Here is a 12,664-nt window from a genome sequence, read left to right as displayed (position 1 = left end):
TGCCCCCTCCAGCCTGGGCAACAGGGCGAGACTCTGTCTCAAAAAAAATAAATAAAAATAAACAGACTTAAATTATTTTTCAGTTGTTGTCAATTTGGCCAAATACACTCTTTGGTTTAGATACTATTACAAAGCCAATGAAAGTTAAAGTTGTAATTAAAACACCAAAAACTCGTTTGGGAAAAAAAAAATGGTATCCTAACCTATGTTACAGAATAAGAACAGAAAAAATATCTCTAACAAATGAAATTCTTCTAAAAATAAAACTATGACCATACTTGGTTTTTAACTGCGGTGTTTTTCTAGACAGAAAACGGTTGATATTTCCAAAGATTATTCACATGTATATAAGCTTGAGTACCAGTAACAAGATTCCCGAACTTCTCTAAAACTATCATTTCTAGTAAGAAAACCCAAAAAGATGATTTCAAACAAAATCCCAACAGGAGCCTGGGGAAACATTCATGCACTAAGCAGTACCACTTGAAGAGCCAGTGCCAGATGCTGAGGATGCACAGAGGAAAACAAAAACAAAAACAAAACAACAGTCCTATACCCAAAAAGTGAGCGAATGGGCTCCTTAGTAAGTAGCTTCCTCCAGTAATCTGACTTCCCGTAGCGAAGGCAGGCTAAGGAACGGCGCTGCCTCTCAGAGAGATGAGTGGGAAAGCAAGGGGCAGACTTTACTAAAGTGAAACAGAAGCAGCATTTCCTCATCACAAATACAATTCTACTTTTCCACATCATCTCCAGGTAAACACTAGAATGCATACCTGAGACACAAAAAGAAAAAACAGTAACAACAATTGAGAATATCTTTGCCTATTACGGGCTATTCAGTAAACCAGGCAGGATGTCATCTCTGACAGAGGCATAAACTGGGATTATACATGCACTTAGAAAAGGGAAACAAAGCACACCAAAATCAGAAGACATTTGAAACGTGTTTGTAAAATACGTAATCCATTAACTCACACCTGCAAGTCAAGGTGCAGCAATTTATAATATATATTACATATATATTACATATTATCTCACATATAACATACAATAGCTCAGTGAACATATCGTGTGTATGTGTGCACGTTTATATGTTCATTAAGCTATTAAAACACTTTGTTAAACAGTTGCTTGGAATCTCTTAACTACAAAAGAATACAATCTGAACCTAGTATTTTCAAAATCTCTTCCTGTTAAAAAAGCACATATCTTATTATTGCATTATCATACATTTATTATATATGAATATATGCATAAGAAAAAGAAAGTCAAGAAGGCACCATAGATGATTGATTCCATTAACATACCCACATACATGTAAGGAAAACAAAGCATCATGACAACATGTTGACAGTGGTTTTGTCCTCTGAGTGGTAGCATTAGAGGTGAATATTTCCTTCTTTATGCTTATCTATGTTAATTTTTTTTCCAAAATAAGCATGAATTAGCTATATATAAAATGTTACATAATAATGGCCTCCAAGTTCTTAGAGCTTTTTTTTTTACAAAAAGGGACAAGGTTAAATATCCCATTTGCCACAATCAATGTACTTACATAGTATGGTTCTGCTTCCCTTTCAGTTATCTCATCCTGATATAGCGTGAAGCAAGTTGGAATACGTCCAAACCACACATCTCGAAGCACATCTTTGTCATCTGTCATTCTTCCAGTAGTTAAAGCAGTACATACAGGCTAAATTCTTTTTTCAACCAAAGCCAAACTGAAAATAAAATAAAGAGCATTAGTCAGATCCTTGCAAGGATGAATGAACCTGCTAGAAAACAAAAGATTATTTTAAAAAATCAATGCCATAAAGATTATCCACTTCAAAAAAAAAAAATGTGATCACCAATCTTTAGTATAAATCCAAAAAAAAGTACAACAAATTCTAAATGTAAAATTATTATTTAAAGGAATCAGAAAAGTAACTAATTCAAAATTACATATACCAGTAATATTCATTGTACATTTGAGTAATGAACCACAGTCAAAAATGAAACTATATTTGCCTCAGTCTTCCAAGCCCAGAAGAGTCTACTGCTTATCTAAAGAGAAGCTTCACCTATACCCTATGAATCCTGACAGTCCAACTCCAAAGGATCGTTCTCGCAGTTACCCCTGCAGATAGTTCTTCCTCTCTTCCTGCAAAACTACTCTCTCATCTTAGAAAATATCTTTCACATTGGGGAAAAAATCTTTCTATAAACCCATTCCCCATTCTAAATTTCATCCTCTCCACAATGTAATTTCATCCTCTCCACAATGTAATCCCACCAATACTTCCATTTTAATTATCGTACTTCTTTTTGTAAACCTTCTACCAAAAGTGGCCCCCTAAACACCTTTCTCGTGGCCCCCTAAACACCTTTCTCTGTATCCTACTATTCCCCTACCTAATATGCTCCTCTCTCACCTATTCAAATCCCTACTCTGCAAACCAAGCTCCCAGTCCTCTGTCCCCAATGAAACAGTAAATGCTTCTGCTTGGATCTCTCAGAATATTCTCTATACCACAAATATAGCACTAGGTCTGCAAAACAGTATTCTAGGTATGGCATAAGGACATGGCTTTTGACCTCCATAATATCCAAGTGCCTTTTAATGCTAATATTCTACAATTGAATAACACAATACACGACATGAGTAAATGCTGAAATAAATACTGTTGATAATATACACTTAGAATAACTCAACAGGTGGCACCTGGATACTAAGATTCAATATACTTATCCAAATAATATTTCTCATCTTTGATAGGCAGCTAATTCATAATCTATCATAATGTATCTTATGAAAACATTCAAAATAACCTTACGAGTTTAGCCAAATATGAATTATTAACACTGAATTATTCAAGGAGTTTGTTTCCCTTTTTTTCACTTCCACTGACCAATGCCGAGTACACTAAGACGGTCATAAATTAATTAGTCAAAGAAAGAAAAAGTTGGAGGTCAACTGGATGCAATGTCATCTACAGGTAAGTAAACTGCAAGAGGTGGAAAAAGTATGTCCAACATAAAAGTACTAGGCAACAAGAATTCTGGTTCTTAAACTGAGTCCAGTCCAGTTAGTGTTTTAACTTTTATTAAAACATATCCATAAAAACAACTATTTTAAGCAAATGATATACATACATGCATGTAAACTTCATATCATTCCACAATGGTAGGCTACAAATTCAAACAACTATTGAGTTTCTGCATTTGGCAAAAAATTTCCAATGACACAAAATTAACTCACTGAAAACAGGAAAGACCGCACTACTTCCTGATTACATTAATAGTTTGCTCTTTTTAAAGGAAATTTACTAGTGGCAAAAAATAATGAAATCTAGGTTATCACAAATAAGTAAAACTAAAATTGAATCTGATATAAAGGTGGTATGCAGTTGTTTCTGCAGCCATGATACATCAAGTTAGTCAGCAGCTGCAACTGAGATTCACCTTTTGATGATGAAGAGAAAAATAATTTGAGACAAAGAGTTCCTTTAATAAAAATCTTTAATAAAAGTTAATTACAAGCTTAAAGCTGAAGTCACTGTATTGTCACTATTGATATTATTTTTCTTCTCAGAAGAAGCAGATAGAAAATATAATCCAAGACAATTGCTCTTCCCTCCTCTCCAAGCACTGTTCTCTCAAGGAGGGATAATAATCTGATTGGTCAGATTCCAGGACACCACTTGAGCCATGTTTATTAATAGGCAGGGATCATCATAAACCAAAATATCATGCATGTGAGTGTGGCTCCCTTCTCTCCCCTCTAGGCTGCCAGACAAGAACCCGGACCACCCTGCTCTTTCTTTCCATGACATTCTCTTCTGTTTCTCCCTTCCACATTTCACGAACAGTAAAATGAATGACCAATGCTCTCTGTTTCTAAGTCCCTTCCCAAAAGAGATACAAATATAGACTTAGGGGAAGGCAGAACACCTCAAGACTCCAACTACAGGCTTGAGTTTTAAAGTCTTATGTTCCAGAAAATTTTACCAAAGTTCTACAGTAGGATTTTAAGTACAAAGTATGAGTGAAAGATCAATTGGTACTTTATTTCCCATATACTATTATTGCTTACATGTATATTTTTTGCAAGACCTAAAGGGAAGAACTAACTCAGCCAAGGCAGCTAAAGGTATAACGCAGTACAGCTGATACAAATTTTGCAAAACAAACAAACTCTGCAAAACAGATTTATGAAAACTGCAAACGAGGCTGCTTACTGCCTCAAAATACACAGACCCAAATTTATAGGATCTTAAAATGTTAATCTTTCAATATTAATATTTACCTATAATAAATTATATAAGAAAGCATGTCTCCAGTGAATACACTTAACTTTAAAAATACGTAAGAAAAAGTAGGGATACATGAATAAAACTAAAGGATGTAAGTTTTCAATAATCCTTTTTTAAAGAGGCAATAAAACACAATTTACTCTTGAGAGGCACTATAGAGTAGGAGTCAGAAATGTAAAATGTGGAGCCAGACTGTCTGGACCCAAAACCAGCTCCACCACTTACAGTGTGACCTCAAGTAAGTCATTTAACTTCTGTTTCTGTTTTCTCATCTGTAAAATGGGAAAACAGCACCTACCACATTAGATACAAGAATTAAATGAATTAATACATGTAAAGCACTTGAACAACATCCATCATATAATATGTACTATAAAGGTTATCTACCATTATAATTTACAGAACAAGAACATGTCTCAAAAAACGTTTGAAAGTCAACATTTAAAGACTTCAAAACCTAATAATAATCAAAAGCATTATATAAGTAGGAATTATAGGTATAAAAAAGCTAAAAATTTTGCAGTAATCACTGCTAATAATATGCAATTTAGAGTCAAATATTTAATCACTTGATATGCCTAGCTGTGTTGCAGGTGCTAGAAGAACAACAACAATGGACTTTTAAAAACCTCAGTCATTAACAAAGTATAATCTCCAAATCTACTAAACATACATGCACTTTCTGTCCTTTCTGTGCCTTTGCCCATGCTGGTGGTACCCTTACCCTAAAGCAGCCTTCTTCACCTTGTCTTCCAACTTAACCATCCCTTAGGACCCAGCTCAAAATAACCTTTCTTCTACACATGATTCAGGCAGAACTCGCCTTGTTTTCTCTCGGCACTTCTACTTTTCCTCTACCCTTGTAAGTTTCTATCAATAGTATTTATTTGTACGTCTCCTCCAGCAGACTGTAATAGATTCCCTTAGGGAGAAGGATCATATCTCATTCATCTCTTCACCTCTGATACTTGGAATGGTATCTGGAATTCAGTAGGTGCTCAAAAAATGCTTACTGAATTTGAATGTGTTGGAAAGACAGTGTATGATATAAAATTACAGAACCAAACAGAATCCCGAAAAATGAGGTAAGCAGGTGAGATTAGATAATAAAAATTAGATAACAGTAGATTATATACTACTTTAAATATCAAGTAACTCCAGAAATACTATACATTTTATATTACCTCACACTTGATACACACAAGCCTATATGCTCCCATTTTACAAGTGATAAATTTGAGAAGAGGATGTCAGATGATTTTTCTAAAATCTTGTGGCTAATAAATGGCAGAGCCAAAATTAGAAGCCACGTCCTAACTCAGGTTTCTAATCTCATATTCTTTCTATCATACTATATGGACTGCCATCATCCCTCTCAACTCCAAAACATCCATATGTCCATGGTGTAATTAATGCCATCATCCCTCTCAACTCCAAAACATCCATATGTCCATGGTATAATTAAATGTTACTTTGTGAGAGCTTTCATGGGGCACAGGAAAGAGGGGAGTTGGAGATATTAATACATCCTATAGTGTTCAAAGAATTTTAAAAGATGTGGAACTTGAAGAATGGGTAGAATACGGACAGGCGAAAAGATGACAAATATTCTAACAGGCCAAAATAGCATCAATAAAGGCATTAAGTGGGCAGGCACAATTTCTGTGCCAACTTTTAAGGAAATTTTGGGTTGAGAGTAGTATTAATAGATAATGAAAGAGCTGATACCAAAACATGTTTTAACATCACATGTGACCTTTAGGCAAGTCACTTTACTTCACTAAGCTTCAATTTCCTTACTTGTGAAATGGAATTAATATTACCCAAGTCACAAGGTTGTTCTGGAAAAAAAAAAAATCCATAAAGTGTTTGATACAATAATGGACACACGGTAAGTGCTAGGAAATGCAAGCAATTACTATTCCTCTAATGTCAAATCTGTAAATGTAAGTAAAATGAGACTAGACCATGAAACACACCAAACAGAAGACTAGGGGTGGATCTCAATTTCATCCACCAGTCCTATAGTGCCTACAGGTTTTAGAATGGTAAAATAAAAACAATTATGTGGTAGCAGTGCACAAAAGGAGAGCCTTGAGTCAGAGAGGCTAGCCAGGAAGTAATTTCAGCAACTAAGGGAAAAAGTAATGAGTGCCTGACCTATAGAGGTAGTCGTGGACTGGTGAAAAACAGATGAGTCTTTCCAAGGAAGAAAGAGAAGCTGGTGAAAAATGAGGGATAAAGAACAAGGGAAAGGAAGTTTAGATGCTGACAGCATGCAAAATACAATAAGATAGTTAAGGGGCTTTGAAATCAGACTGACATGGGTTTAAACCCTGATTTCCACCTATTAGTTACGTGTCTTGGACAACAAACCCATCCTCTTTGACTCTCATATTTGTGAAATGAAGATAATTATAATTTTCACAGGGCTGTTACGTGTTTAGTACATTTGGTAACCACTCAATAAACAATGTATGTTTTTAGTACACAGTTTCCTCATATTTCCATGGCCCCTCTGCTTGAACACTTTTTCCCTCCTCTTTTGGCTAACTCTTTTATCCTCTCTGGGCCAACTCTTAATCCTCTTAAGCTTAATATCAGCTCCTTGAGAAGCTTTCCCCTAAGCAGCCTCCAGTCTAATTACTTCTTTAATAGCATGCAATATCAAGCAATGCAATTATCTGTTTATCTTATCTGTCTCCTGCCCCTCCCCACATTGAAATTTTCTTTGACAGCAAAATTTAGTCATATGTACCTTCTAATCACCAATATTAGTATAGTTAGCAGATAGTAGGCTTTGACATTTTTGTTAAATAATGGGGAAAAAATATATAAATATATGAATCTAGCTACTTAAGAAATTTTATTCCTAAACTCCTTTGCAAATCAGTACAGTCACGCTTTAAATTCAGCATACTCTGTTATTTTAGAAAGATTTTCTCTCTCCTACATACACTACACCATTATCACCATCCATCCAATTTCAAGGAAATATCTTGGAAATAAAGAAATTCCAACCCATGATGCAATCTACTAGAAGTAAGTTTCTTGAGGGCAGGGGCTATTCTTGACTGTTCTATTTTCTGCATCTAGTTCAGAGCCTGGGACAGAGTAGGTGCCCACCAACAATATCTGTTAACCAATCAGTCATTTAGAAAATTGCACGGTGTGATAACAATATAATGCACAACTAATAGTCTCTTTCACACTACGTACCAAGAAAGACTAACCTACTACCTGAAGTAATTTTCGTTGACAAAACTCCCAACTACCTAGAAATATCAAATACTTACTACACTAAGTGCGTAAACATCAAAAAATAATAATATATGCTGGCTGGTCTTCCTTTAAATTCATAAACACTAACCTCAAAACCGGGCCCTTGGTACTGCCTAGTGTTCCTACTTTTCCCTAGTCCATTTATTCTCCCCCTTTCCCACATCACTATTCCATACCTTCTCCTCCCTCAAATGTTCACTTCTTCCTCCTCCTCTCTCTCTCTCAGCTAATGACCTTGCTTTCTATTTCCTTCTATCTGCTTACTGTGAATCAGTGATTCTCAAGAGGAATTTTACTCAACAGTCCCACCCTGGGAGGGAGGAAATTTTGTAAATCTCTCCGAACTCTAAATGTTGAAATGCCCCAGGACTCAGTCCTTGAACCACTCCCTTGGAGATCTCTCACACGGTTTTAAATACCACTTATACATTTACACTCTCACAGTTTTATCTTCTGTCCAGACTTCTCTTTTGAACTGCCTGGCTTCACATATACCACTACATATGACATTTCCATTTAGAAATGTAACCTATGCAAAACGGAAAACCATTTCAGATCTTCCTTCCTCCTCTCTCCTATCACTATCATTCTGTGGTCTTTTGTGTTTTGCTAAGTGGAAAAGTCCTTTTTTTTTCTTTTAAGAGACAGGGTCTCGGTGTCACCCAGGATGGACTACAGTGAAGGATCACGGGCCACTGTAACCTTGAGCTCAAGGTGGTCAAGTGATCCTTCCCTCCCATCTCAGCTTCCCAAGTAGCTAGACATGCCACTATGCCCAGTTAATTTTTTTTTTTTTTTTTTTTTTTTTGTAGAGACAGGGTCTCGTTATGTTGCCCAGGCTGGGGATTCTCTCAAATATGGTATTACAAGCACGAGCCACCATGCCCGACCAAGTGCTATTCTTCAGCTGCTCAGTCTGTAACCCTTGCAGTCCACCTTGACCCTTCTTCTACCTAACTGCTCTCAAAGTAAATCTGGTCATTTCGCACTACCTCCACTATTACTACCCTGATTAATCACCTTGACCTTTAACCTGGATAAATGCAGTCAATATGGCCTACTAACAACTCTTATTTCTGCACCTGCTGCATACAGTCAACACAGCAATTAGACCTTTTAAAACACAAGTTAGATCAACTTACTCCTCACTCAAAACCCATCTCATTCAAAGTACAAATTAAAGTTCTTATAAATTCCTACATGGTCCTAAAAGACTTGGCCCCATTTCCATCTAAGTATCCACTACTTCTTTCCCTCTTGTTCATTATTTTCCAGTCAAACTAGCTAGTATGCACCTGCCTCAGGACTTCAGTGGTAGCTCTTTCCAAGTGGCAACCTTCTTTATCATCTATAGGCCTCCACGTTAATATCATCTTTTCTATGGCCACCACTTCCATCTCCTGGCTTTCCCTATACCCCTGCACTGCTTTGGTTTTTTTCTCTAGCACTTTCGGCCCCTTGACATATACAGTTGGCCCTCCCTACCCATGGGTTCTTCGTCCTTGTATTCAACCAATCACGGATGGAAAAATATTCAGGGGAAAAAAAAGTCAGTACTGAACATGTATAGACTCTTTCTTGTCATTATTCCCCAAACAATACACCATACCAACTATTTATATAGCATTTCAGTTGTCTTGGGTATTATAAATAATGCACAGTTGAACTAAAGATAGGAGGATGTGCATAGGTTATCTGCAAACACTACACCATTTTATATCAGGGACTTGAGCATTTGAGGACTTTGGTATCCAAGGGAGGTCCTGGAACCAACCTCCCAGAGATGCCGAGAGATAGGAAAGACTGTACCTTAATTTTTGTATCAATGTCTTCTCATGCCATCCCCAAAGTGGAATTTCATGATGGCAGGGATTTTTATTCTTTTGTTCACTATTTTGTTTACTGTTTTGTCCAGTGCCTAACACATAGGAGGTACTCAGTTTGGGGGAAATTAATGAAATAAACACACACTTGAGGTGTGTGCACTATTCTAAAAACTCATATCCATACAGTTCCATTCCGTCCACTTTTCCCCAATTTTAAGTAGCATATCTTTGAAGATCAAAGCACAGGCTTAAATCTGGTGTAAAATACCTTTCAACTACTACCCTCAGCCCAACATCCTTATTTTCAAATTCAAAATTCAACCAGAAACTCCCTCTATGGAAATCACAATAGTTCAGTTCAGAGCCAAGTATCCAGTTTCAAGGTCTCAGAAATCTAACAAGCCAATTCTGGAAGGCTTTGGAAGTTCAGCTACTGCCTGATGGGTCTCCGGGTTCTGACTGCTCAAGACATGCTGTGCCTACTCACCCCTCAGAAAAATCTAGAACCAACAGTTTCCTAGGTTCCTCAAGTTCAGGATAATTGTAAAATAATCCAAAGTACAAATGAAATATGTAAAAGTGTCTTGCCAACAGAAAATGTCTTTGGTAGCACTAAATATAATTATTGAGACAAGGAATATCGTAAATAGATAAATTGTTTGGAGGACATACCCACCGAGTTTGGACAGACTCATACTGCACTGTGCAATAAAGGTTTAAATAACTGTGTTCCAGGAAAAATGCAGTTCCTGAACTGAACTCTAGAGCCTGTGACTAGACTCTCGCTTTCCTACCTTAGTAAGCAACAGACATGTACCCCAAGAGGGACCCCACAGGCCACACCCGCCAACCGGCCCCGGGGCTCCCGGGGCGGCGTCTCACCAACTCCACCTCTGCCCGGAGGAACCACCTTCACCCTCCATCGCCGCCGGGCGGGCGCTCCTCCAGACAGCTTCACCCCTCCTTCCTACCACACCTACCTGGCCCCTCCCCAGCCCTCCTCCTCTAGGAATTTCATCACACAAGGGGACACACACACGTACCCTACCCGAAGCGACGGCTCCTCCTTCCGGCTCCCCGCACTGGTGGTGACGCCTGGATTCCGGGCTCTGGCGGGGCGGCGGGGCAGGCTGCCCACCTAACACACTGTCCTGCGGGGACGCGGCAGCAGGACTCCAGGAAGCCCGCGCAGCCGCAAAAAGCACCGGCGCGGAGGTCGGAGCCAAACCCTGCTGCACTTCCGCCCTCTGGTATCCAGCGAATAAAACCGGCAGCGCCGCGGAGCCCTGGAAGCGCCCCACAAGTCCAGTCACCCTCGGCGCCTGGAGATGACGTCACGAGACCCCACGTGGCCCGAACTCCGCCCTCCGTGTTCTGCCCAACCCCGCGAGGAGGCCCGAGTCGCTCCTGAGCATGCGCCAAAGGAGCAGGACACTTGAACTTGGGGCCAAACCCCTCCAAGTTCATAGCTTGTACCCTCTTGTGAGAGTCTAGCGTCAAAGCGTAGTTATTGGGGCTTGGGGAGGTTAATGTAACAGTTCCACAAGAACAGTTTTTAAAATACTGAAACACTGCCTCCCTAGAGCTTGATCGCAACATCCCTTTCTTCCTGGCATCACACAACAGTATTAGTAAAACATTAGTTTACAAAGCACTTTCCCATCCATTTTCTCATTTGATCTTATTCTCTACTTTGTTGGAACCACCGCAGGCGTTCATTAATAGCCTAATTTAACAGAAGACTAAATGAGTACTGAACCCTCCCATCCATCCAAGAGTACATATCTTTATCCCACTGTTTGTAAAAATAATGAGTAAACTTACTAATAAAGAATGTTTGAATTGGCTCTATCCAGAAGTCTCACCAGGAATTTAAGGTTTTTCTCTTAATTACATATGCCTTAACGCCATGCATGTTAAGTAAGTACTGTGCTGAGACTCAAAACAGGTTCTTGATAATTGGGAAGATAAGGAAAATTCTAGTAGTAGCCACGGGATTCTTTTAAAAATAAAAATCTTCTTGGAGTTGGACTAAGTACAATGATTTTAAAATGGTAAATTACAGCCCATTAGTGGGTATCTAAATCAAGTTACAGAAGCATGCCCAGCATCTTTTTAAATGAAATAAAATAGAAAATGTCAGCATGCTTCACACATGTAAAGGGTAAATATTGTTTCCTGAAATTTTTACTTCAGTATGTATGTGTGTACACTGCATAGGAAGTGAAATACATTTCTTAGTAAGGGTAGCAGTCAGAAAAGTTTGAAAGCCACAGTTCTGGTCCTCTTCACCTACTCAGTGCAGAAATCCTCACTATAGTGTCCCCAGTAAACAGCCATTAGCCTGTGTAAGAAAGCTTGTGGGATTAAGGTGCATTGCCTTCCCAGTGTCAGACAAAAGTATATAAAATTTCTTTTAAAATGTATCAAAAAATAAGATGGATTTAGGGGCACATAGATGGATAAATACGTAATTAACCAAGTACAGTAAAATATAATGGTAGAATATAATGGTAAAATATAACGGTAGAATCTAGATGGTAGGATCTAGGTTCATTGTAAATGGATATTCACTGTAAAATTTGTTCAACTTTGCTGTGTGTTCAAAATTCTTTCCTGACAAAATGTTGGGACCAGGCATGGTGGCTCATGCCTATAATCCCAGCACTTTGGGAGGCCCAGGTAAGAGGATAGCTTGAGCCCAGGAGTTCAAGACCAGCCTGCACAGCATGGCGAGACTCCATCTCTACAAAAAACACAAAAATTAGGAGGGCATGGTGGCATGCGCCTATAGTCCCAGCTACTCCTGTGGTTGAGGAATGAGGATTACATGAGCCCAGGAGGTCAAGGTTGCAGCGAGCTATAATTATATTACTGCAGCCTAGGAGACAGAGGGAGACCCCATCTCAAAAAAAAAAAAAAAAAAAAAATGTGTTGGAGGGAAACTATGTATGAAGAAACCCAATAGGTGAACGGTGACTACTTGACTTAAAATTCAACTTCCTGTAATTTTTATAAATTAACCCTGTTTTCTTCCTTTCTCCCCTTGTCCTCTCTTCCTCACCCATCTACAACATACAACAGAAATAACTAACCCTTCTTCTAAAAGACAGCATTTCAATATGAAAAGGTCCCCGTAATGCACTCAGGGATAAACATTGTCATTTCTTTCAGCCAGTTTTCACATGCCATATCCATCCTCTGGATATGGTCCAGTTATCAGTGTTCCTATTAAATAGTTGTTACACTTTTCTATATGAT

General features: G+C 38.3%; 1 protein-coding gene across 7 annotated transcripts in view; it reads right to left on the bottom strand.

The window, feature by feature from the left end:
* ATG5 (autophagy related 5) overlaps nt 1–10,727 on the bottom strand; it is a 134,710-nt gene extending 123,983 nt beyond the window's left edge. For 3 of the 7 annotated variants that reach the window (XM_005552246.5, XM_065543658.2, XM_015449021.4), the window contains exons 1-2: nt 10,447–10,727; nt 1,556–1,721 (exon numbers count right to left, since the gene is read on the bottom strand). In XM_005552246.5, coding sequence (XP_005552303.2) covers nt 1,556–1,663 — 108 coding nt within the window. In that variant the 5' untranslated portion in view covers nt 1,664–1,721; nt 10,447–10,727. Of the gene's footprint in view, nt 1–1,555; nt 1,722–10,197 lie in introns of all 7 variants that reach the window. The other 4 variants (XM_045391298.3, XM_074037385.1, XM_065543656.2 and 1 more) reach the window with 3 other exon arrangements.
* Between the last annotated feature and the right edge of the window lie 1,937 nt (nt 10,728–12,664).

Source organism: Macaca fascicularis, chromosome 4, assembly GCF_037993035.2.
Source record: "Macaca fascicularis isolate 582-1 chromosome 4, T2T-MFA8v1.1".
NCBI classification, from domain to species: Eukaryota; Metazoa; Chordata; class Mammalia; order Primates; family Cercopithecidae; genus Macaca; species Macaca fascicularis.
The sequence above is the reverse complement of the archived record's forward strand: the minus strand, read 5'-3'. Positions and strand labels throughout refer to the sequence as shown.